General features: G+C 53.8%; 1 protein-coding gene across 2 annotated transcripts in view; it reads right to left on the bottom strand.

The window, feature by feature from the left end:
- PNPLA6 (patatin like domain 6, lysophospholipase) overlaps positions 1–21,258 on the bottom strand; it is a 55,097-nt gene extending 33,839 nt beyond the window's left edge. The window contains exons 1-15 of one of the 2 annotated variants that reach the window (XM_074980074.1): positions 21,050–21,258; positions 19,746–19,848; positions 10,222–10,303; positions 9,522–9,590; positions 6,595–6,682; positions 5,767–5,849; positions 5,232–5,329; positions 4,500–4,640; positions 3,193–3,352; positions 2,822–2,902; positions 2,214–2,342; positions 2,046–2,126; positions 1,083–1,233; positions 644–727; positions 123–229 (exon numbers count right to left, since the gene is read on the bottom strand). In XM_074980074.1, coding sequence (XP_074836175.1) covers positions 123–229; positions 644–727; positions 1,083–1,233; positions 2,046–2,126; positions 2,214–2,342; positions 2,822–2,902; positions 3,193–3,352; positions 4,500–4,640; positions 5,232–5,329; positions 5,767–5,849; positions 6,595–6,682; positions 9,522–9,590; positions 10,222–10,290 — 1,341 coding nt within the window. In that variant the 5' untranslated portion in view covers positions 10,291–10,303; positions 19,746–19,848; positions 21,050–21,258. Of the gene's footprint in view, positions 1–122; positions 230–643; positions 728–1,082; positions 1,234–2,045; positions 2,127–2,213; positions 2,343–2,821; positions 2,903–3,192; positions 3,353–4,499; positions 4,641–5,231; positions 5,330–5,766; positions 5,850–6,594; positions 6,683–9,521; positions 9,591–10,221; positions 10,304–19,730; positions 19,849–21,049 lie in introns of both variants that reach the window. The other variant, XM_074980073.1, reaches the window with a different exon arrangement.
- Between the last annotated feature and the right edge of the window lie 463 nt (positions 21,259–21,721).

Here is a 21,721-nt window from a genome sequence, read left to right on the forward strand (position 1 = left end):
CTCACACTCCTTTGAGAGGAGGCTCTGCCCCACATCAGGCCCTGCTGAGCACCGTGTGCCTGGGCGGGAGCAGCTCCAGCTCAGCAGCTGGCCCAGTTGGAGAGCTGTACGCAGGCACCTACCCGGGAGAAGGAAGCCATGGCCGTGGTGTTCTCCTCCTGCAGCGACACCGAGATCCTGCCACGCTCATAGGCCATGTCGAAGTCTGAGCGGGGACCTTTCTGGAGGCCTGGTCAAGAGAGAGCCCAGGGGCAGTGCTCACTGAACAGCCAGGATGCCCATCCCTCCCAACAATGGCCCAGCTTAGCCCGGCGCTATCCCCAAGACAGCTTGACTACCCTTCACAGCCATTCTCCAAGACACCACGTCTCATACACTCCTCCTGCCCTCTGGGCCCTGGCAGCTGCAGCCACTGGGATCTCCCTGCTGGTTCCAACCTCCAGATTGCCTGGAGCCTGCTTCCTGCAGGCTAGCCACACCCCAGCTCAATTGGGGCCACAACTGCCAGCCCTACTGGCCAGGCAGCATCCCACCCTGCAGGTGGGCAGGGCAGGTGCCAGGACCTTCCCTTTTATAGCTTGCTGCCCCAGAATCCCCGGGGTCCCAGCCCCTGCCTGGCCTCCTCCTGGGGGAGCTCCCATACCTGAGATATCGACCGGCATGGAGATGCAGCGACTCAGCAGTGGCACTGCAGAGGACTCCAGGGACCCCAGCTTGAGCTGATCAGCTGCGAGGTTGACACACACATTGCATTACCCTGGCACAGCAAGCACACGGAACCCAGAGCATTCTCTTCCCGGGGTGCGGCCCTGGGGCCAGGCTACCTCTGGGGGCAGGACTGGTGCCAAAAGCTGCTCCGTAGCTTTCGTGACATATGGTCGGTGAGAACCAGATCCTTGCCAGGGGAGCCCCCAGGCAGGCAGCACAGCATGCTCCCTACTGAGCCCCCACCCTGGTCCCTGCAGCACAGCACCCCCTCAAACCAAGCTCTTCGGCACCTCGTCTGGCCCCCGCCCCGTTCTGGTGCTCAGAAGACGAGCAAAATTGCTGTGTTCTCCTCCCTGAGCGGCGGCGACCCTTACCCAGGTCCTTGGCACTGGCATCTGGCTGTTTCCCAGAGCTGTCCTTTTGCTCGTCGCTGGAGGAGACGCTGACGACGCGCTTGCTGTGCCTGACCGGGCTGGTGCGTGAGGCATGGCTGGGCTGGGGGAAGAGCCGCAGCGGCTGCATCTCCTGCCACACACACAGCTGGCATCAGTGCCAGCTTGGGGACCAAAGGGGTCATTTATCATGCCAGAGCAACATCTCCCCCAGTGAGTCCTGGCCCCACCCCACAGCAGACCTGATACACAGGGCAGAACAGGGACTGCGTGGCTGCCCCTCACTCTGCTGATGGCCCAGAAAGGGCCAAGCTCCACTCCAGCAGCCACGTGGCTTGTATGGGGGAGACCCACATCCCCAGAACTGCGTAACGTGGCGGTGGGGAGCAGATGCCATTGTAGGCAGAGTGGGCTCAGGGTTTAGCTGAGAGCCCAGAGCTCCAGGTGCTGCAGCCACATGATAGGGTCCCACAAAGCCTGCGTTTGGGCTGCTGGGACCAGACTGCACAGCAGCTGGGATTCAGGGAAGCCCCGGGCCAGCCCAGTGACCCACGTGAACATGGTCTCATGGGAAAAGACCTGATCTTTTGTACAGGCCTCAGCTCCAGCCACCCAGCAAGGTCAGGAATTCTTCTCCTGCAGCCAGGTTGTGGGGCAGAGCAGGGCTGTGCCAGGGCATGGGCAGCTTGGGTGCAGGAGCTTCCAGGCTGGTGTTAAGGCCTCTTGCTGCCAAACAGGGGGTACTGCAGGCCTGTTCTGTCCCTGATGAACAGGGGGTTGGTTCATGGGGTTCTAGCTTTTTCTGTCCTTCCCCAGCCCAGTGCTGTTCTGATCCAAACTGCCATGGGCAGGAGGAAGGGGGAATGGGAAGGACAGAGGTTTTGACGTGGTGAGCAGGGACCTCCACTCCTCTGGGGCACATCTGGGGCAGGGCCCATCACTCACGTGGCTGAAGAGTTCATTGGTGAGCCCCAGGTAGTTGTGCAGGGCCAGGAAGGTGACCCGCTGCAGACGAACCATGATGATCTGGAAGGAAAAGGGGCAGTCTGAACATGGGGTGCAATCTAGGAGGAGAGGGGTGGCATTTGGAATGGGGACCAAGGCTGCACTCACCTGCACCACTCGCACCAAGCTCTCAGGGTACTTCTCAAAGACGGCAGAGAAGGCCTCAACTGGCAGCTGTAGAACTGTGGAGTCCTCACCCGCCCGTGCAGACACTGTCCTGTATGGCTGCTGGTGGCCCTGTGTGAGAACCAGGTGCCCATGGGTCACTGCACCAAAGCAGGGGTGCCCTCTCCTCCTCCTGCAGGTAAAGCAGCCTACCAGTGGGGAGACATTGCCAAGGACAGCCAGGGATCTGAGGGGCTACCACACTGCTTCAGGACAAAAGGGCCGGAGAGCAGCCCATGGCAACATTCACCCGAGCCCAGCAGCCAGCCTAGGCCAGCCCCAAGCCCTGCAAAGAGAAGGTCAGTCTCCTCTAGGCTGAGTGTGGGCAAGGTGATAGTGGGATCTCAACACCTGGGACCTAGGCTGCAAACCCATCATGGGGTCAGCACATACCCTTCCACGGACCCCTTTCGTTAGGACCCAGGGTTAATGGAGCATGGGGGCTGCAGGTTGGGACTGAGAGGAATGAGCAGGACTAGGGGAGCCCAGGGCTGCCAGTCCCTGGAGGGGCAGGAAAGGGCCAACAGGAGATGGAGGGGTAGGGCTGGTACCGTGATGACGTCAAGAATGCTGAGCAGACTGTGCACACTGTCCCCGGGGAACACCTCCTTCACCAGGGTCTCCTTCCCCTCCTGCAACAGAGCAAAACCTCCTTAGGGCTCCCCCATGCCCACCTGGCTCTGTGGAGGCCTGCTCTATGAGCCCTCCCTGGGAGGGAGGCAGCTCCAGGGAAGCTTCCATGCTCACAGCCCTGGTGGTCCTGAAGGGCAAGGTGGCCTGGCAGCTGGCCTCTGCTGTGGCACCCCAAGTGCTCCCAGGTTCAGGGGTGCAGAGTGCTCAGGACAGCTGGCTTGAGGCAGGAGGGGTTGCAGGTGCCTCCTGCAGACAGCTAACAGAGTGGGCTGGGATGTGCCCCCCTCACCTGCTGGTTCAGGAAGAGCTCCAGCTTGCCATCCTGCACCACGTAGATGCTGTTGTCGGGCTGGCCAGGCCGGAAGACGTACTCGCCCTGCTGGAACTGCTGGAAGGTCATATGCTTGCAGAGCTCCAAGAAGAGTGGCTTCTCAAAATGGCCCAGCACCCTGCAAGGAAGGGCAGGTCATAGACGGCAGCATGTGGACCAAAGCCCCAGCAACCCATGGCAGGGACACATGGCTCAGGTCATGAGGAGCCTTTGGGGTCCAGCCCAAGCTCCTGCATCACATGGGTCAGAGAAGCCCCCCAGAGCCCAAAGCTCACATGCTGCCCACCAGGCCCATCGGAGCAAGAGCCCTGCACAGAGAGGGACACCTGGCAGGTTCCCAGCAAGACTCCTGTACCTCTGCACGCTGCACCATGACCCCAAAACATCCCTTTCTCCCAACATTCAGAGAAGATGGGCCAAGGCCACGTTACCCTTCCAGGGGAGAAGCCCGGCAGTTCTCATCAAGGACACCGGAGACCCAGTCCAGAGAGAACCCTTCTCAGTCCCCTGCCTGGACAAGGCCTCCACCTAGAAGCCCAGCCAGGCCACTAGCCACCTGGCTAGGCAGGCTCTGCCAGTTGTCCCTGCCCCCCATCTCCAGGTAGGGGGGAGGGGAGCAGCCCCAGAGGGTGGGGCCCCAACTGGATCTGCTTCAGGATCCAGTGCCCACAGACTGTTACCCCCGGGGCAGAGATCTCCCCCTGACCCCGAACACAGCCCCACAGTTACAGGGCTGGGACTTAGCCAGGACTGATGCTGTACTGAGTCCCCACCCTGAGCCCCAAAGACCTGCACCCAGCATCTGCTCTCACCTGACAGAGGGGGTTTCCTCCAGCCCCCACCTCCTTCAGGGGAGCACTGGCTCTAAATGCTCCAGAGCAGCCTCGGCACCTACGGTCTGTCTGGGCTGGAGCCTCATAGCTTCGATCAGGGTTCTTACCCTGTGACCTGCGGGTGCCAGGGCTCCCCAGACTGCCTAAGGGGTCCGCGAAAGGGGGGCTGAGAATGGGCTCAGGGGAATTCAGCTGTCCATGCATCTTGCCCAATGAGCAGCAGAGTTGCCACCCATCCAGGAAATCAGTTGAACGGAGAATGCCAAATACTTGGCCAGCAGGCCAGGGCATGTCCCCAGGATCAGCCCAGCTCTCCTGTGGTGTACCTCAGGGGTACCCACCCTAGCTCAAGCTTGATCATGGGGGTGCGGGAGGGGGAAATGTCGCTGCAGCTGCATCATTGTTGGGGCCCCAGAGCCTGGGGCCACTCACCGGACGTTCTTCAGCATGTACAGCACCTCGGAGGGTAAGTGGGAGTTGGCCACATCAAACTCAGTCAGATCAGCTTCCAACACCGAGGGGGGTGGCTCCTTCAGCTGCAGGGTGGGCAGCTCCTTCTTGATGCGGAGGATCCTAGGCACGAAGACAAAGAGGGAGAAAAGAGATGGGACCAACCACAGAGAAGCCTGCAGAGCCCAAGTTTCCCCCACAAAGGGAGCAGAAGAGACTCTGCAGGACTCAAACAGGCAGGACTCCCTCCTGAGCCTTAGCTCTCAATCACGACACCCAGAGAACTGTGGCACAGGATGCTCCAGGGTGGCTCTGGGGCTAGGTTCTCCAGGCCAGCGTCTGGGCAGGGGTACAGCTGCTTTACAGAGCAAATCAGAGTTAATGTTAATGGCCTGTGGGGGATGCATACTACCCACTCCCACAGCAGGACTGGGAACACGGCTGCCTATAAGCTGAGCACTTGGGCAGCCAGCCAGGAGAGATTCAAATGCTGCCCAGCTGATTTGTAGAACACCCACAGTGCCGACTGCCAGCAGCATGTGTTTCTATTGGTGGTGCACATCTGCACCTGCCTTGGTGCACAGAACAAAATTTATTCTACCCATGGATGGAAAAGTAAATTGAGAGAACAATGTCCACAACCCCTCGGGGCAGGGCTGGGCCAGCCCCACTTGGCTCCCTTGTTAACCATGGAGGGTGAGTGAAGTCACTTACTTTTTGGCAATGTTCAACATCTTGAGCTTCTTCTTCATGCGGGGCCGGGAGGGGCTGCAGATGGTTGTGTCCACAAGGGAGGAGGTGGACTGGGACACCTGCAGAGACAGTCCAGGTAAGCCCTCAACTGCTCCCACAGACAGCCTCTGGCTCAAGCCCACTACCGGACTGCCTGTGTGAGTCCTGCAGACTCAGATTCAGGGTGGCCAGGAACCACGCCCCAGGAGGTGAGAAGGCTGGTGCTGAGGGTGGGTGACTTGCAGGAGAAGATCAGTTGCATGAGGACTCCCCAGTGTGGGCACATAGCTGTGACAGGTGGGCAGGGCTAGCTGCAGTGTCTCGTGGCTGGCCACGTACCGACTCTCTTTGCCCAGAGATGCCCTTCGGTGGCCTCAGCCAGGCTTCCAGACTGGGAGGGGACAGGGATGGGAGCACCACACTGGAGCTGGCAGAGCCATCAACGCTGTCACTGCCAGTTCCCCGAAGTTCCCCGCCTGGGCTGGTGTGCGATGGCACCTCTGGCCCAGCCCCATACCTTGCGCATGATCTTGCGCCCATAGAACAGCACTTTGTCCCGCTTGCGGAACCGGTACTTGGGCGTCTCCTGAGCCTGAACCTCTGAGAGAGAGAGAGAGAGAGTGCGCCATGACTGATTATCAGTGCAAGGACTGTGCTGCGGCTCTTGAAGTACTGGTTTTGTAACAGTTGGAAAAAATGGCTCTTCTCACTATTTCCGTTGCAGAGCCCTGCCCCACCCACAGCTCACTTCTGCGCCCCCTCCCGCCCAGACCTCCACCCCCAGCCCAACCTGCACTCTACCTCCTTCCCAGAAGCCCCATCTCCAGGCTGCTCCTGCACCCCTTCCCATCCAGCCTCCCAACCTGCAACCCCTCCCACCAACCCCCCACCCCAGCCCACTCCTGCCCAGACCCCACCTCCAGCCTCTGCTTGCACCCCACTCCCATCCAGCTCACCTGCCCACAGCCCGCTCCTGCACCCTCCCTGACCACCCAACCTCCAGGCCTGCTCCTGCACCCTCCCTCCCAGAACCCGCACCCCAAGCCCACTTCCTGACAACTTCCATACCATAATGAACCCCTCATTTTTGGTTCCACCCTAGAACTTTGGGGGCTTCACGAAATCTCCTGGCATCATCTCCCCTAGGCTCTGTGTGTGAGGGAAAGGAGGGAGTACTTTTTTTCAGTTGGGGACCATGTCAGTGAGGTTGTGGGTTTTTTTGCTTTTCACTTGTATGGCCCCCACCCCTATATCACAGTCTCGCAGCCTCTAGCGGCCCATGGCCTTTAAGCAATAAGATGACCTGACAGGCCATGACCTGCTCCCTGCAGGGACAGGCACTTACTCTTGAGGCGCAGCCTGCGGACCAGCAGCAGGATCAACGTGGCAATGAGCAGCATGGAAACGCCAACGCCAATCATAACACCCAGCACCTGTGGGAAGAGGCATGCTGGCTGTGGGTGGGTTCAGGGCAGCACCAGCCCCAGGGGACTGCATGGGGCAGGCGAGAGCAGAACTCGCCTGTGGAGCATTTGTGTGAACAGGGAAATGCAGACAATTTTTGTATGGGCAGTGTGACTCAGTTTCCCCATGGGTTTTGTCCTGCTGCTTAGTGAGTGGGAAAGGAAAGTGCAAGGTTTTGGGCTCAACAAGCCACCTGCTTGGAGACCAGCAGCACTTACAAGAACTGAACCAATCCTGTCCTCAAGGAGCCACAGGGTTGGTGCTCAGCCCCCAGCTTCGGAACCTTTTCAATGTGCCAGACTCTAGAGGAGGTGCAGGGGGATGTGGGGTCATGTGCTCCCCTGACTTCTACCAAGTTCACGAGACCCTTTAATTTTTGCCCTTCTGTGAAGGGGAGACAGGCCTCCCCTCTGCTGGCAGAAAACTGGGAGGGGGAGGGGACCTCAGAGGAGGTTCTCCCAGGGTGTGACTCCCTCCACCTCACAGGATGGCTGTGAGGGGCTCCATGTGCTTTGTAAGCCACAGGGTGTGGCCGGGAAGGAGATAGGACTCCTGCTCCCAGAGCGAGGGGGAGCCTTGGCATTTAACCCCCTGCAGGGGTGGGGCATGTGTATATGCAGGGGCCGCACCTACAGCCCTCAGACCTGGGCCCAACTGCCTTAGCCAAGCTCCCAGAGCCCATCCCAGAGCCAGGAATAGAGTAGTTGGGACTGGGATCCTGCAGCCAAAAGCTGGGCATGAACAGCAGCCTGTTACCAAAGGTGGGGGAGGGCACAGGGGCTGGCTCTGAGCCGGGAACCTGGCCTGAACTGCACTTCAGAAGATGCAGTGAGTGATGGCAAGGCCACACTGCAGCCCACAAGGTGGTGTGGGTTGCCTCCCACACACGCATCTTCTCTGCTGACAGAGCTCACACACACTTGCCTCCACTGACAATGGCAGGCCACACAGGCCGAACTTCTGCGCTCAGCACACCTATGTCACCCTGCAAGCTCTGCTCAGCGAGTCCCCGAGAGACTCCTGGGGAAGCACGGCCACCCGCACGGCCCAGCGCCCCGGCCACTCGCACGGCCCAGCGCCCCGGCCACTCGCACGGGCATTAGGCAGCTGGAGAATTCTCTCGTTGCCAGGGAGCACAGGCAGTTCTGGTCTGAGCCAGAGCAATCCCTTGCTGCTGCCTCTGACTCCTGTCCTCAGGCCAAGCACTAAGAGCTCCCAGCCTTTCCCAGCAGAGTGCTCTCGTCACTCCACCCCCCGCATCTCAGGACAGGTGCAATATTCCCTCTCATTCTTTCCACCCCTGGGTGGAATAAATTGTTCTGTGCACCACCAATAGAAACACACACTGCTCCTCTGGGCGCTCTGCTAATCACCTGGGCAGCACCTAAATATCTTCTAGGAAGTCACCCAAGCGCTCAGCCTCCAGGGAATGCTGGTCAGGTTCCCTGCCAGTTGGGCGGGGGGCACTGCTTGTCCTGGGGTTTTCCACTGACCTAGGTCGGCATCAGCCAGTCCTTTGTAATGAGCACCTCAGTCCGTTTGGACAGTGAAGATGCTCCCCCACACCCAGTCCCAGTCTGCCCTGAGAGCACAACCCCCCTTGCCTTCCCCCCGCCCCTCAAGGCAGCTAGGCAAAACACAGGGGAAACTGATGCACACGGCACTCAAAAACCATTACAGAAAAGTCCCTTTTTTCACACCTGCCCGTTTCTGTGGGGATCCTCCAGCACAACAGGCACCCACGGACAGCCAGTCGCAGCTGTGCTGAGGCAGGATGGGCACAGGCACGCAGCCGGGCTGGAGTCCAGGGGATCAGGTGGCTGTAGGGTACTTCTGGGAGCACAGACTCCAGATGGGGAAAGTACGAAGATGGAGTTCAAAGGATCTGGCTGTGGCACAGCCTTGGCATCCACCCAGACAAACTGCCCCCCATTCACCTGTCACACTAACCTAAGAGCCCCTGCTGCTGCAGTGAGGTGACTAGTAACTACCCCCGCCCTGCAGGTACCAGCTGACAGGTGACCCTGGACAGGGAAAATGTCTCCAGACACATGAACTCGCAGAGAGCAGCAGAGGGTGCTAAAGGCCAGAGGCCCAGCCCGAGGCTGAGAGATCCCTTGGAATCTGGTGCAGAAGTGGGGTCACCCCAGGAGGGTAGGCAAGGGCATGGACTGTGCTGTGCCATGCAAATCAGGAACAGACAGGCCCAGCATGCAGCCCACCACTGGCTGGCTGAGACTACATCAGCCACTGCCAGGCGCCAGGGCCTGGGCTGGTTGCTGCACCAGCAACACTGCCCCAGGCCAGGTGCTGGGTGGGGTGGGGTGGGGGAGAGCCCTTCCCAGCCTGCCCTTTGGCTAGTCACTATCCCCACCTTCCACGCTTCCCATCCTTGCCGTCAGAGGGACCCCCAGGGAAAGGGAGGCAAATGCACACTGCTAGTGGAATTGGAAGCTGCAGGCGCCCCCCAGAGCCTAAACCCAGGGAAATTCTTTTCTAGCCCCTTCCCTGACCTGAGGCCAGTGTCTGACCCCATCAGCTCCTCCACTAACCAGGCAAGACTCGTCCAGGGAGGGCTGAGCCCCAGAAGTGCCAGCACACTCTTGGACGAGTACCAGAGCCTCCCATCCCACTAGGAGATGGATTACCTCAGGCCTGGAACTGTGGGCTGTGCCAGCTGGCCAGCTCCTCCCACTACCATCAAGGAGGGAGCACTATGATGCTCCATATTCCTCAGGAACACAACCCTTTCAGGAGACACCCCACCCAGCCCCACGCATAACCCTCAGCTGCACCCCTGCCCCATACCATGCGAGTCTGGAGCTGATCCTCCACAAAGAGCTTAAGATTAGGTAACAAGTCTGTGAGCGCCGCATCCTGTGTGAGGACAAATGCAGATACAGCTTCAGTGCCAGCAGGTTGGATGATGCTACCCCCCGGCTGCTCCACACAGCCTCTGGGCACACCTCCCTAAGTGCCAGTTACCACTGGCTCATTACTTAAATGCAGCCAGCTCTGGGGCAAGGCTGGCAGCTCTTCAAGGGGCACCTAACAGGGTAGAAGTGGAAAGGACACAGAAGGGGAAGGCAAGTCTCCAGCCATGCCCAAGCACATCCCAGAGGCGCACTGGAGAGCCTGCTGCCAGACCCACTACTGCATCTGGGGAAAAGGTTCCCATGGAAGATGGGATTCTGGGAGCTGGAACATCCCTGGATGCTGGATTTAACATTTCCAGGTCAAGGGTAGGGGGATCCCCACTGAAGTAAGTGGAGTCCTCAAGAGCTCTCTGACTGGGACCCCAGCCAAGGTGCCCTGTGCTAAGGAACTGGTCCCAGGTTCCAGTCCCCAGGAGATGGTGCTGATTGGATAAGGACCTGAAGGAATAATTCCAGCAGGGGGAACTCTCTGTGTGTGGATGACACAGGTGGCATAATGAGTTGAGAACCTGGGAACTCCTCCCTCCAGTGACTGCTGCAGGGGCCCCAGCAGGGAACCAGACAGCACCTACCTCCTGCTCATCCTGAGGCTTGGACTTGCTCTGCCCCATGTCTGCTGCTAGACCCTTTTCCAGGCCCATCCCAGAAAGGTGCCTGAGAACAAGCAGAGACATGTATTCTGCACCCTTTGCAGGAAACCACATTCAACAACTTACAGCTCTGGCTCCACAGAGCATCTTACTCACCCTCCAGTAGCTGCCCTACCTCCCAGAGGGCCCTGTTCCCCCATCCACCTCCCTAAGACAGGCTGTCCCATTCTCATAGTTTGGAGCACAGGTCATGGGTAGCATGGGGCTGCCCCTTCCCTCCCTGATCCTCAATCTACTGCCCTGACCCCGAATATTTCTGATTGACAGGGGAGGCCATTGTGTCTCCAACTGGGATCCTGACATAAAGGGAAATAGCAAGGGGGTCATAAGATTATTTTAGGCTTGTCATGGTATTGCTGCCCTTACTTCTGCACTGCTTCCTTCAGACCTAGGTGGTTGGCACAAGTTAGCTGCTGACCTGAGGGCCCAGCTGGTCCTATAGGGCTTCCCCACCAGCGCTCAAACAAGACTGTTGCTGCTTGACCATTTGCCAGAGGAGAAAGGTCCCAGGCAGAGTCCAGGTCCTGTCCACTAAACTCCAAGCCACCTCCGTGTCCGTTACCAGACACCAACTGGAGACACTTTTCCCAAGGCCACAAGCACCATAACTCAAACCCAGGTCACTGCCAGACAGTGCAGAATTGTGGGTGTGGAAAAGTTGTCCCAGTTCACACTGTGGGAGTGGGCAATTTCCAGCTCAGGCAGGCTGGGAGTTGGGGGAGGAAAGGGAAGTGGGGTTGGTTAGGCCTGCACTGCGGCACTCGGGTTGTTTCCAGCATTGACAGACTGGCATGCATGAGCAAGCCTGCTTTCAACAGCAGCTCGGCCATGACAGATGGTTGACTCCCACCTGAACGTGTACCTGAGGGTGGGCAGGATTGCGGTCCAATGACCACCACTAGGGCCATGCTGCTACTGCTAGTGTGCTGGCTTGAATGGAACTGGGTCTCTGTCTACCTGGCTGTGGAGTCCAACTGTGGGAAGGGAGAGACCAGTTGAGGCCACAAGGCCATCTCTTGCCTGGGCAAATGAGACTGTATATCCAAGAGGTGTGCAGGCTGTTTCAGAGGTCAGGGGGTTCAGACAAACTCACTCATTCCCTCCCACAGGGATAAACTCTCCCGACCTTCCCCAGTCCCTTGTTAGCAGTGTTCTCCCCACGTTGTGCTGGTTTCCACCAGACCAGCAATAGCCAATGCCCCTGTGCAGACACAGGCTGAAATAGCTCCAGCAGGACGTTCTTGTGCACCACCAGGGTCTCACTGGAAACTTGCTTGCTTCAGCTTTGACACAGGCAGGCCAGGCAAAGGAGCAACACACAGGGACAGCTTAACTGTAGCTAGCCAAGGTAACGCTCCATTGTCTCAGGGGAGGAACACCACCACACAGTCCTCGCTGGCCAGGGCAAGGCAGATGAAGGGCCAGGGCAGCCCCAGGCCTTTAGAGTGGGCCACTCCCCCTCAGTTCACCCGACTCCACTGCTGGACACATGTACTCAAGTTATTCAAGGTGAGAAAGGAGCCTGGAGCTTGCCTGCCAGGGAAATCCAACCCAGACCCCCACTTGAGGCAGGAAAGCATTTTAGGATAGTGCCCAGCAATACAGCTGGAGCTGGTGCTGAGGGACAGGGGCTGGATGGCATGAGAACTTTGGAGGAGGGGCACAGATGTCAGTCATGTTGTCCGCATGGGTCACTGAAGATGTCAGAGCTGACTCGGGTGAGCCCCTCACCCCCTTCCGCTTGCAAGAGCTTGTGCAAGAAGGTACAGAACAATGCACTTCCTCTCGGGCGCAGGAGGGGAAGTGGGAGCAGAGCCAGAGCGGCACACAGGCCCAGACTGGGGGTGCAGGGGGCCTGGCTGTGGGCACTCTGTGGCTCCAGCAGCCATATCCTTATGCCCCAGGCACTGTAATAGGGTGCAGTGTTGATAGCTGCCTCACGCCACCCGGGAAGCTTCCCCTGAGCTATTGCTGGGTTGAGCACAGGCTGCTCCCAGCCCATGCAGCAGAACTGCAGTCACTGTGGTGTTAATCTGCTCCTCCCCCTCAGCTCTGCCCTCCTCCAACACTTGCTGCAGTTTCCTGGAAAATTTCTGCCAGCCCCAGCATTGAACAGAGAGAAGCAGGCAGGCCCCCCCAGTGAGCTACCAGCTGTCATGCTCTGCCCTGGCCTGCAGTGGTTGTAGGAGGCTGGTTCAGGTGGAAGAGGTGTTTTCAGCAGAACCCCACTATTAAAACCAAGAGCTGCAGTCAGGACAGACCAGGTGGTGCCTGCAGAGACCCATCACTGCTGCTCACTCCGAGGCCAGGGGAGCTAAAGTCCATACACCCCCTTTCCACAGAACCAGTTGCCCAACCCAGTGGTCCCAGGTCTCAGAAAGTTCTTCCTCCTCCTTCACACAACCTCCTCCTGTCTGGGCTCCCAGCCCATCTCCTGAGGGACTGCACTCCCTTACCTGCTGCTCTGGGGTTATCCTTCAGCCCTCCAGCCCCTTGTGCCCCAAGATAGCTGGTAGCTCCTGTTGTAGGTCTCACATGCCCTTCATCCCCAGAGTGTGGTGTTTTTTGGGTGGGGGCAGCTGTGGGCAAGGGAGAGAGCCTGCACTCCCAGAGCTGCAGCCATGCAGCATCCTGTGCACCCCTCTTGCCATGCTGGAGTGCTCCAGCCCCTGCTTCAGTTGAGCAATACCACAGTGCAAAGGGCCATGCTCTGGCTGTGGTCTGACAGCCTTCCACCTCTGGCAGCTCCTTAGCTCCCACTACCTCCTGGCCCCACTTTACCCTCGGGCCTCTCCCCTGCCCTAATTTGTGCTTTGGTCCCAACCACAGCCCAGGAACTTCCTTAGCAATGGACACAGTGAGCCAAGCACGTTGAATCAAACCTTCCCCCTTTCGCTACAACCATCACAAGGAGGTGAGGCATAGTACTGACCCCAGAGGCTGGTCAGTACCCAGCCCAAGAGCATCCTCCCACCCTCCATTACAGGTTCACTTGGACTCACTGGGAGTCTGTGTGTCAGATCCTATGGAGCACCTGGTAACAGGAACACCTCCAGAGCACTGACACAGCAACTTGGGTGCTATGTTCATTTAGATCTGGGTGCACTTGGATGAGCACTTGCAACTCACACCCCTCCAAGTGCAACCTGTCAGGGCCACCACAGTCTAACCGCGGCGCAAGGCTGGCAGGCACCACCCCAGCCCGTGATAGAGCAAGTCCTTCCCCAGGCACACAGCATATGCTGTCTGCAGTTTCCCACAGTGAGATCTCCGTGGGGTGGGAGGACTTGCTGAGCCCTGGAGACTGCAATAGTGGCTGTATTACAATGAGCAAGTTTCTGAGCTGTCTGGTGCCAGTTTGCCACATGCCTCCTGAAAGTAGGAGCAACATGGTAGGAATAAGAAAGGGACGTGGCGACGGCCCTATGGCCTTTGAGTCAGTCACAAACCTCTCACGGGGCTCAGGCAGCCTCAAGACCTCACCAAGTACAAGCAGCACCATGGTTCATGGAGACTAGGTCCATCGATGGCCAGTGGTCGGGTCCTACCAACTTAACCAGCCCGTTTAAATCAATTTCATGGCTCAGGGGACCTTAAAAAATGTAAATCTCATTATTTCAACTATTTAAATCAGCCTTCAACAATAGGCTGCTGGAGCGTGGTGGAGGACTGCACTGCTGCCAACAGAGCTGGGCCCTCAGGTCAGCAGCTAACATGTGCCAGCCACCTAGGTCTGAAGGAAGCAGTGCAGAAGTAAGGGCAGCAATACCATGCCAAGCCCTAAAATAATCTTATGACCCCCTTGCTATTCTCCTTTATGTCAGGACCCCAGTTTGGGACACACTGGCCTCCCCTGTGAATCAGAAATATACGGAGTGGGGTAGCGAATAGGCCAATCCTGACTGCCAGCTGCTTTTGAATGGATCCAAAAATCTTATTATTTTCTTTATTGTTACATTTTATACTTAATATTAAAAAAGTTATAGAGCTGTTTTTAAACTAAGGGCTCAGTGAAACTGACAGGTCCAGAGAAGAACATGGATCGAACAACATCTCTTAGGGGAGGATCTCTTAACAATGATTCTCTATGTATTAGTAAAATGAGAGGATCAAAGGTGATAAAAAATGAGTAAGATCAGATGAGAAAAATAAAAAAGAAGTAATGCACCAAGAAATGACAGCTAAATAATGACAAACTTTTAAAGGGCTTATACACAAACACGAAATGTCTGTATCATAAGATGGGTGAACCAGACCCCTTTGTATTAAAGGAGGATATTGATATACTAGGCATCACAGAAACTTGGTGGAATGAGGACAAACCAATGGAACAGTCATACCAGGGTAAAAAATACCTTGGAAGGACAGAACAGGTCATGCTGGTGGAGGAGTGGCACTATGCATGAAAGAAAATGTAGAATCAAGTGAAGTAAAAAGCGTAAAATGAACTAAAATGTTCCATGCGCTAATAGAATATAGCAGCAGGGATATGTTAACTAACCACCTGACCAAGATAGCGATAGTGACTATGAAACATTAAGAAAGATTAGAGAGGCTAAAAAATAAAAGTTAACGTTTCTTGACATCTTAAATGACTGCTTCTTGGAGCAACTGGTTCTGGAACCCACAAGGGGACAGGCAATTGCCGATTTAGTCCTAAATGTAGCATAGGATCTGGTTTAAGAGGGGATTATCATGGGTCCGCTTGGAAATAATGAACATAAATGTAATACAATGTAACATCTTTGTGGTGGCGGGGGACACCTTAGCAGCCCAAAACTGTGGCATTTAATTTCAAAAAGGGGAATGACACAAAAAATGTGGTGAATTAAAACAGAAATTAAAAGTCACAGTGCCAAAAGTAAAATCCTTGCAAGCTGCATGGAAACTTTTCAAAAACATAAGAGGCCCAACTTATGTGTATATCCCAAATTAAAAAATATAGAAAGAGTACCAAAAAGTGCCATTGTGGCTTAATAACCAAGTAAAAGAAGCAGTGAGAGAGAAAAGGGCATCATTTAAAAAGGAGAAGTTAAATCCTAGTGAGGAAAATAGAAAGGAGATAAGCTCTGTCAAAAGAAGTGTAAAATATAATTAGGAAGGCCAAAATGGAATTTAAAGAACCGCTAGCCAAAAACTCAAAATGTAATTAAAAAAAATTATAAGTACACCAGAAACAGGAAGCCTGCTAAATTACCAGTGGAGCCACTGGATGTTTGAGATGCTAAGGGAGCATTCAAAGATAAGGCCGTTGTAAAGAAACTAAATTAAATTCTTTGCATGGGTCTTCAGAACTGAGAACGTTAGGGAGATTCCCAAACCTGAGCCATTATTTTTAGGTGACAAATTGTTCCAAACTGAGGTGTCATTATAGGATGTTTTGGAACAAATCAAACTTCATATTAACAAGTCACCAGGACCAGCATTCATCTAAGAATTCTGAAAGAACTCAAATGTGAAAATGTGGAGCAATCAACTGTGGTTTGTAACTTACCCTTTAAATCAGCTTCTGTACCTAACGAGCGGAAGATTGTTAAATATTTGCGTCACATTAACTAAGACTTCAGAGACAAGCCTAGCAATTACAGCGCGGTAAGTCTAACGTTAGTACCGGGCAAATTAGTTAAAACTGAGGAATAAAATTGTCAGACATCAATGAACATAATTTGTTGGGGGGAAAGTCAACATGGTTTCTGTAAATGGAAATCATGCCTTGCTAATCTACTAGAGGTCTTTGAGGTGGTTAATAAACATGTGAACAAGGAGGAAATCTAGTGGATACAGAGCATATACATTTCCAGAAAGCCTTTGAGAAAGCCTCTCAAAGGCTCTTAGATAAAGTAAGTTGCCGTGGGATAAGAGGGAATGTCCTCTCATGGACAGATAACTAGTTAAAAAGACAGGAAGGCAGGACACAAAAGGTAGAAATATGTGGCAAATTTTCAAAATAGAGTGGTGCTCCCCCATTGGTCTGTACTGGGACTAATCCTATTCAACCTATTTATAAATCTGCTGGAGAAAGGAGTAAACAGTGTGGTGGCAAAATCTGCAGATGATACTAAAATGTTCAAAATAGTTAAGAACCAAGCAGACTGTGAAGAGCTTCAAAAAGCTCTAACAAAACTAAGTGATTGGGCAACAGAATGGCAAATGAGATTTAATGTTGACAAAGATAAGTAATGCACATTGGAAAAAAATAATTCCCTCCATATACGCAAAATTATGGGGATTAATTTAGCTACCAACCCCGCCCCCTCCCCCCCCAAAATTCCCACCTAGTGTTGGTCACACCCCATCTCTACCCAGCACTTGCTGCTGTCACTGCCTCCCTTCTTCCTCACAGTCTTCCCTATCAGTCCACCCCAGCCAGCCTTCCTCCCCATGCTTCTCCACGTCCCACCTCAGTCTTCTGGACTGCCCTGCCCAGGCCTCTGACTGGCCAGCCTCACCATCCCACCCATTCCCATTCAGGCTTCCAGCTCTCCTGAGCAACAGCATCAGGCACTGCAGAGGAGGCCTTTGTGCTGGTGGTTACCAGCGCATTTGGAAGTTACAGGCCCACTGTCTATGCAGTGTCAGTCCAATACTCAAAAGTAACGCCCCTACAATCACAGGATTACAAAACCAGATCAATTTGGGTTCTTCAGCCATACCTCCATGGAGCCTCTGGGTCATGCCTCCCAGCCACAAGTGCGAGACACTGATTTCCTTGGCTAAGCAAACTTGGAAGTCTCACACACCCCCGCCCCCCCCCAAAAAAAACACCATGACTCCAGGAGCTGTGTTTTTAAGAAAGCCACCAGTTCTGAGAGCCTCACCTTGGCCATGCTAAGGGTAAGCTCAGCTATATTCCAAGATGCCCAGCTTAGAGGCACCCTGTTACAAGATGAGATTGACAAGAAAGTGAGCACCTACGGGGCATGGACCAGCCCTAGGAAATGTTCTGCAGGTGGACACATTTCCACAGGCAATGTCAAGTGTAAAGTCAACCACAGCACAATGAAATGGGAATTTTCTGCACTATGTTAATGATGCCTTTGCATCTCTCAGTTTCCTGCGGTATCTCACTCTGCTACCCAATGAGTCCTTTACTCTTGGGGCAAAACAGGAGAGGTGAGATTCCTGAGCTTTCAGAAAGCCTTTGACAAGGTCACTCACCAAACGCTCTTAAGCGAAAAAAGCAGTCATGTGAAAAGAGGGAAGTCCTTTCACAGAGCAGTAACTTAAAAGACAGGAAAGAAAGGATAGGAATAAGTGACCAATACTCAGAATCGAGAGAGGTAAACAGTGGTGTCCCGCAGGGACCTGTACCAGGACTTGTGGTGTTCAATATATTCATAAGTGATCTGGAAAAAGGGAGTAAACAGTAAGGTACCAAAATCTGGAAATGATGTATTTAAAAAAAACCTTACTCAAAACAGTTCAGCCCAAAGCAGACAATGAAGAATTACAAAGGGATCTCACAAAACTTGTTGACTGGGTAACAAAATAGCATATGAAATTCAAATGTTAGTATGTATGAAATAATGCACATTGGTAAACATAATCCCAACTACTCAGAGACACTGATACGGTTTAAATTAACTGTTACTTGTCAAAAAAGACTTTTTGAGACCTCTGTGGAGAGTTCTCTGAAAACACCTACTCAAAGTGCAGCAGACAACAAGCTAACCAGAATGTTAGAAACCATTAGGAAAGGGACAGATAAAACAGAAGGTATCATAATGTCTCTATAAATCCACAGTATGCCCACATTTTGTATACTGCATGCAGATCTGATTGTCCCATCTCAAAAGATATATTAAGGATAGATAGGGCCACAACTCTGGGTTTAGCAGGCCAATGCTCAAAACATTGAGCTAGCCCTCCTGCCTCCTGTTCATCTAGGAACCATGTAGGTCAAACCAGATAATACACATTAAATACATTTGAGGGTAGGGATAGGGTCCAGAGCAACCTAGACAAACGGGAGGCAGGAGGGATAGCTCAGTGCTTTGAACATTGGCTGGCTAAACCCAGCGTTGTGAGCTCAGTCCTTGAGAGGGCCCATTTAGGGATCTGGGGCAAATAGATTACAAAAAAGGGTTGGTGCTTGGTCCTGCCAAGAGGGCAGGGGACTGGACTCAATGACCTCTGTAGGCCCCTTCTAGCTCTTTGAAATGTGTATCTCCATATATTTATTTAATTGGAGGATTGGGACAAAAGAAATTTGATGAGGCTCAACAACAAGAAATGCAGAGTCCAGCACCTGGGACAGAAGAATCTCAAGCACTGTTACAGGCAGGGGCCGACTGGCTAAGTAGCCATGCAGCAGAGAAGGACCTGGGGATTACAGCAGTGTGCCCTTGTAGCCAAAAAGGTTAATGACATAACATTTAGGTGCATCAGGAGAAGCATTTCCCACAGATCTAGAGAAGTTATTTCCCTCTACTCAGCACTGCTGAGGCCACACCTGGAGTACTGCATCCAGTTCTGAGTCCCACAGTATGGAAAGGATGTGGACGCATTGGATTCAGCAGAGGGCAACAAAAATGATTAAGAGGCTGGAATGCATGACCTATGAGGAGAGGCTAAGAGATGTGGGCTTATTTAGTTTGCAGAAGAGAAGAGTGAAGGGTGATTTGATAACAGCCTTCAACTCCCTGAAAGTGGGTGTTAAACAGGATGGAGAGAGACTGTTCACAGTGGTGACAGATGGCAGAACAAGGAGCAATGGTCTCAAGTTACAGAGGGGGAGGTGTAGTTTGGATATTAAGAAAAACTACTTCACCAGGAGAGTGGTGAAGCACTGGAATGCGTTACCAAGAGAAGCAGTGGAATCTCCATCACTAGAGGTTTTTAAGTCTTGGCTTGACAGTCCTGGCTGGGATGATTTAGTTGGGGTTGATCCTGCTTTAGGCCCTTTCCAGCCCTAGGCTTCTATGAACATGTGTTAGGCAGCATGATAAACTATGGAAATTTCCTAATCCAAGCTGGAACTAATACAATGTGGGTGCAGAACTGGTGGCAGAACTGTTTGTTGATGGTTTGTTGGTTGGATTATTGATGGTTCATAATCGTACTTGAAAGGTGTAACAATTGGGTCCCTCAAGAATCAGTTTTGGGTCTACGTCTGTCTAATATCCTTATCAAGAATTTAGATAATGGCATAGAAAATTTGAGGATGATACCAAGATGGGAGAGGCAGTAAGCAGTTTGGAGGATAGGATTATAATTTAAATTGATCTAGATAAACTGAAGAACTAGTCTAAGGTAAACAGGATGAAACTCAAGGACAAATGCAAAGTACCCCACTTAGGAAAGAACAATCATATGTGCACATATAAAATGAAAAATGGTATATAGGAAGGAAAGGGATCTGGGTCTTAGTAATAAGTCAGCAGTGTAACACTGTTGGAAAAAAAAAAAGTGAACATTTTGGGATGTATTACTTGCGTTGTACGCACAACGCTCGTGCTAGTTCTTCTTCTCTACTCTGTGCTGATTAGACCTGAACTTGAGTATTGTGTCCAGCTCTGGGTTCCACATTTCAGGAAACACATGGATAAACTGTTTACAAAACAGAAAAAGAGAAAAAGCAACAAAAACGATTAGACTAGAAAGCACAACAAGCTTGAAAACATTGGACCTATTTATGGAAAACAAAAGACAGGATATGATCCCAGCTTTCAAGTACAGTAAAGCCCCAAGTTACCTGGGGGTTGCATTCCTCACAACCGCCACATCACTCACTTTTTGTGTAAGTCGGGGGAGTGAGGACCGCCCCCCACTCCTCTGAGTCCCTGGAAGCCTGGAGCAGCAGTGCCTGGACAGTTTTCAGGCTCCTCAGGGCTGAAGAGCTTCTCCCTCTGCTCTCCTCCCCTGCTCCTCCCAGCAGTGACCGGCTGGGGGAAGCCAGGGGAAAACTACAGAGCTGCTCCTTTCACTGCAGCCAGCAGCGGAGTGCTGAAAACAGCCTCACAACTTCCCCCAGCTGCAGGAAGTCACGCTCCCCCCAACCCGGCTCCAGCTACCCGCTTCCCCCAACCGAGGATTGCCACATTCATGTTAAGACAAATAACGTCTATGTCAAAAACCATGTAAAGCAGGTTAGCATACATAAAAGGTGATTACCAGAAGGAGGGACATTAATTGTTCTCTTTAACTCTAAGGATAGAGCCAGAAGCAGCAGGTCCTGCCACAAGTGCAGGAGACTGGATTAGATGACCTCTCAGGGTCCCTTACAGCTCTATGACTCTGATCAGCTGGTGGGAAGGGAGTCAGAACTCCAGTTCCATGCCCTGCTCCCTCTACAACCTTGGGAGAGTCATTTGGCCTACCCACAAAACATGCAGAATACAAATATGGGAGCGTGAGCTTAGAAGATCAGACCAGCTCCTCTCTCCCAGGAACAGTGGGGCAGAGGAGTTACTCCCAATATCCACCCTAAGTTGGCTTTCTCACCCCTTTGTGGATCAGCTGGCTCCTCATGGGATGAGATGGGCTACTGATCATGCTGCCCTATGACAGCAAGTACTGGAGCCAGGAGCAGGGGTTGGGGAGGAGGGAACAGAAGCAACCCCCCCCCCCCCAGCAATTTAATGCTCTGGTCTGTCTCAGAACAGCAGGGACTAAGAGGTCAGCTTGACCTCCTGCCAGAGCCCAACAGAAAATAAATGATGAGGAGGGGGTCATGGAGCCTGGACAAGAATCCTTGCCGAGGGGGAATCTATCCAGCCCCCCCCGCCCCCCATTAAATAGTCACACTAACCTGCGTCGGCAGGCCCTGAGAGTTGTTCTGCTACAGGGCTAATAAGAGCAAACAGTCCAGAGTTGTGACGGAGAGAAAAAAAGACAGATGGGTCCATCCTGTGTGGCAGTGTATGTGCTATAGGTCCACGTGCTGAGCTAACGGCATCCAGGAATCAGTGACCTTTGGGCACCTGCTGCTGGGTACAAGCAGGTGCAACAGCAGCCCTACCTGCTGGCTCCACCCAGAGCCATCCACAGCTGCCCAGCCCCACCCACTCCCCCCGTCACTCTCTGCCTGGCACCGTCCCAACAAAACTACTGCCAATACCCCGAGTCACTACCCCAACCTACGCCAGCTGCCAACCAGCATCCAGCCTCACTGTACCCCAACCACCACGTGTCAGCAGGAACGCAGAACGGCAGCTCTCCCGGGCAGCTACTGCTACATCGCACAAGCAGGCACGCGGCTCTGCCCCCCAGAGCCAATGACCCAGACAAAGCACCTGCTTAACAACGCCTACCTGCACGCACCCTTCTTATCCCACCTGCTGCCCCCGTGCAGGCGCTACCAGGCCCCTACCGTCCCTCCCCGCGCCCCAGTCCCCCTCTCTGCCCCGGCACCGCCCGCCGCAACCAGTGCCCCCGGCACCGCCCAATCCGCTGATTGCAGCCAGCCTCCCCGCCCGCCGCC

This window comes from Carettochelys insculpta, chromosome 29 (assembly GCF_033958435.1).
Source record: "Carettochelys insculpta isolate YL-2023 chromosome 29, ASM3395843v1, whole genome shotgun sequence".
NCBI classification, from domain to species: Eukaryota; Metazoa; Chordata; order Testudines; family Carettochelyidae; genus Carettochelys; species Carettochelys insculpta.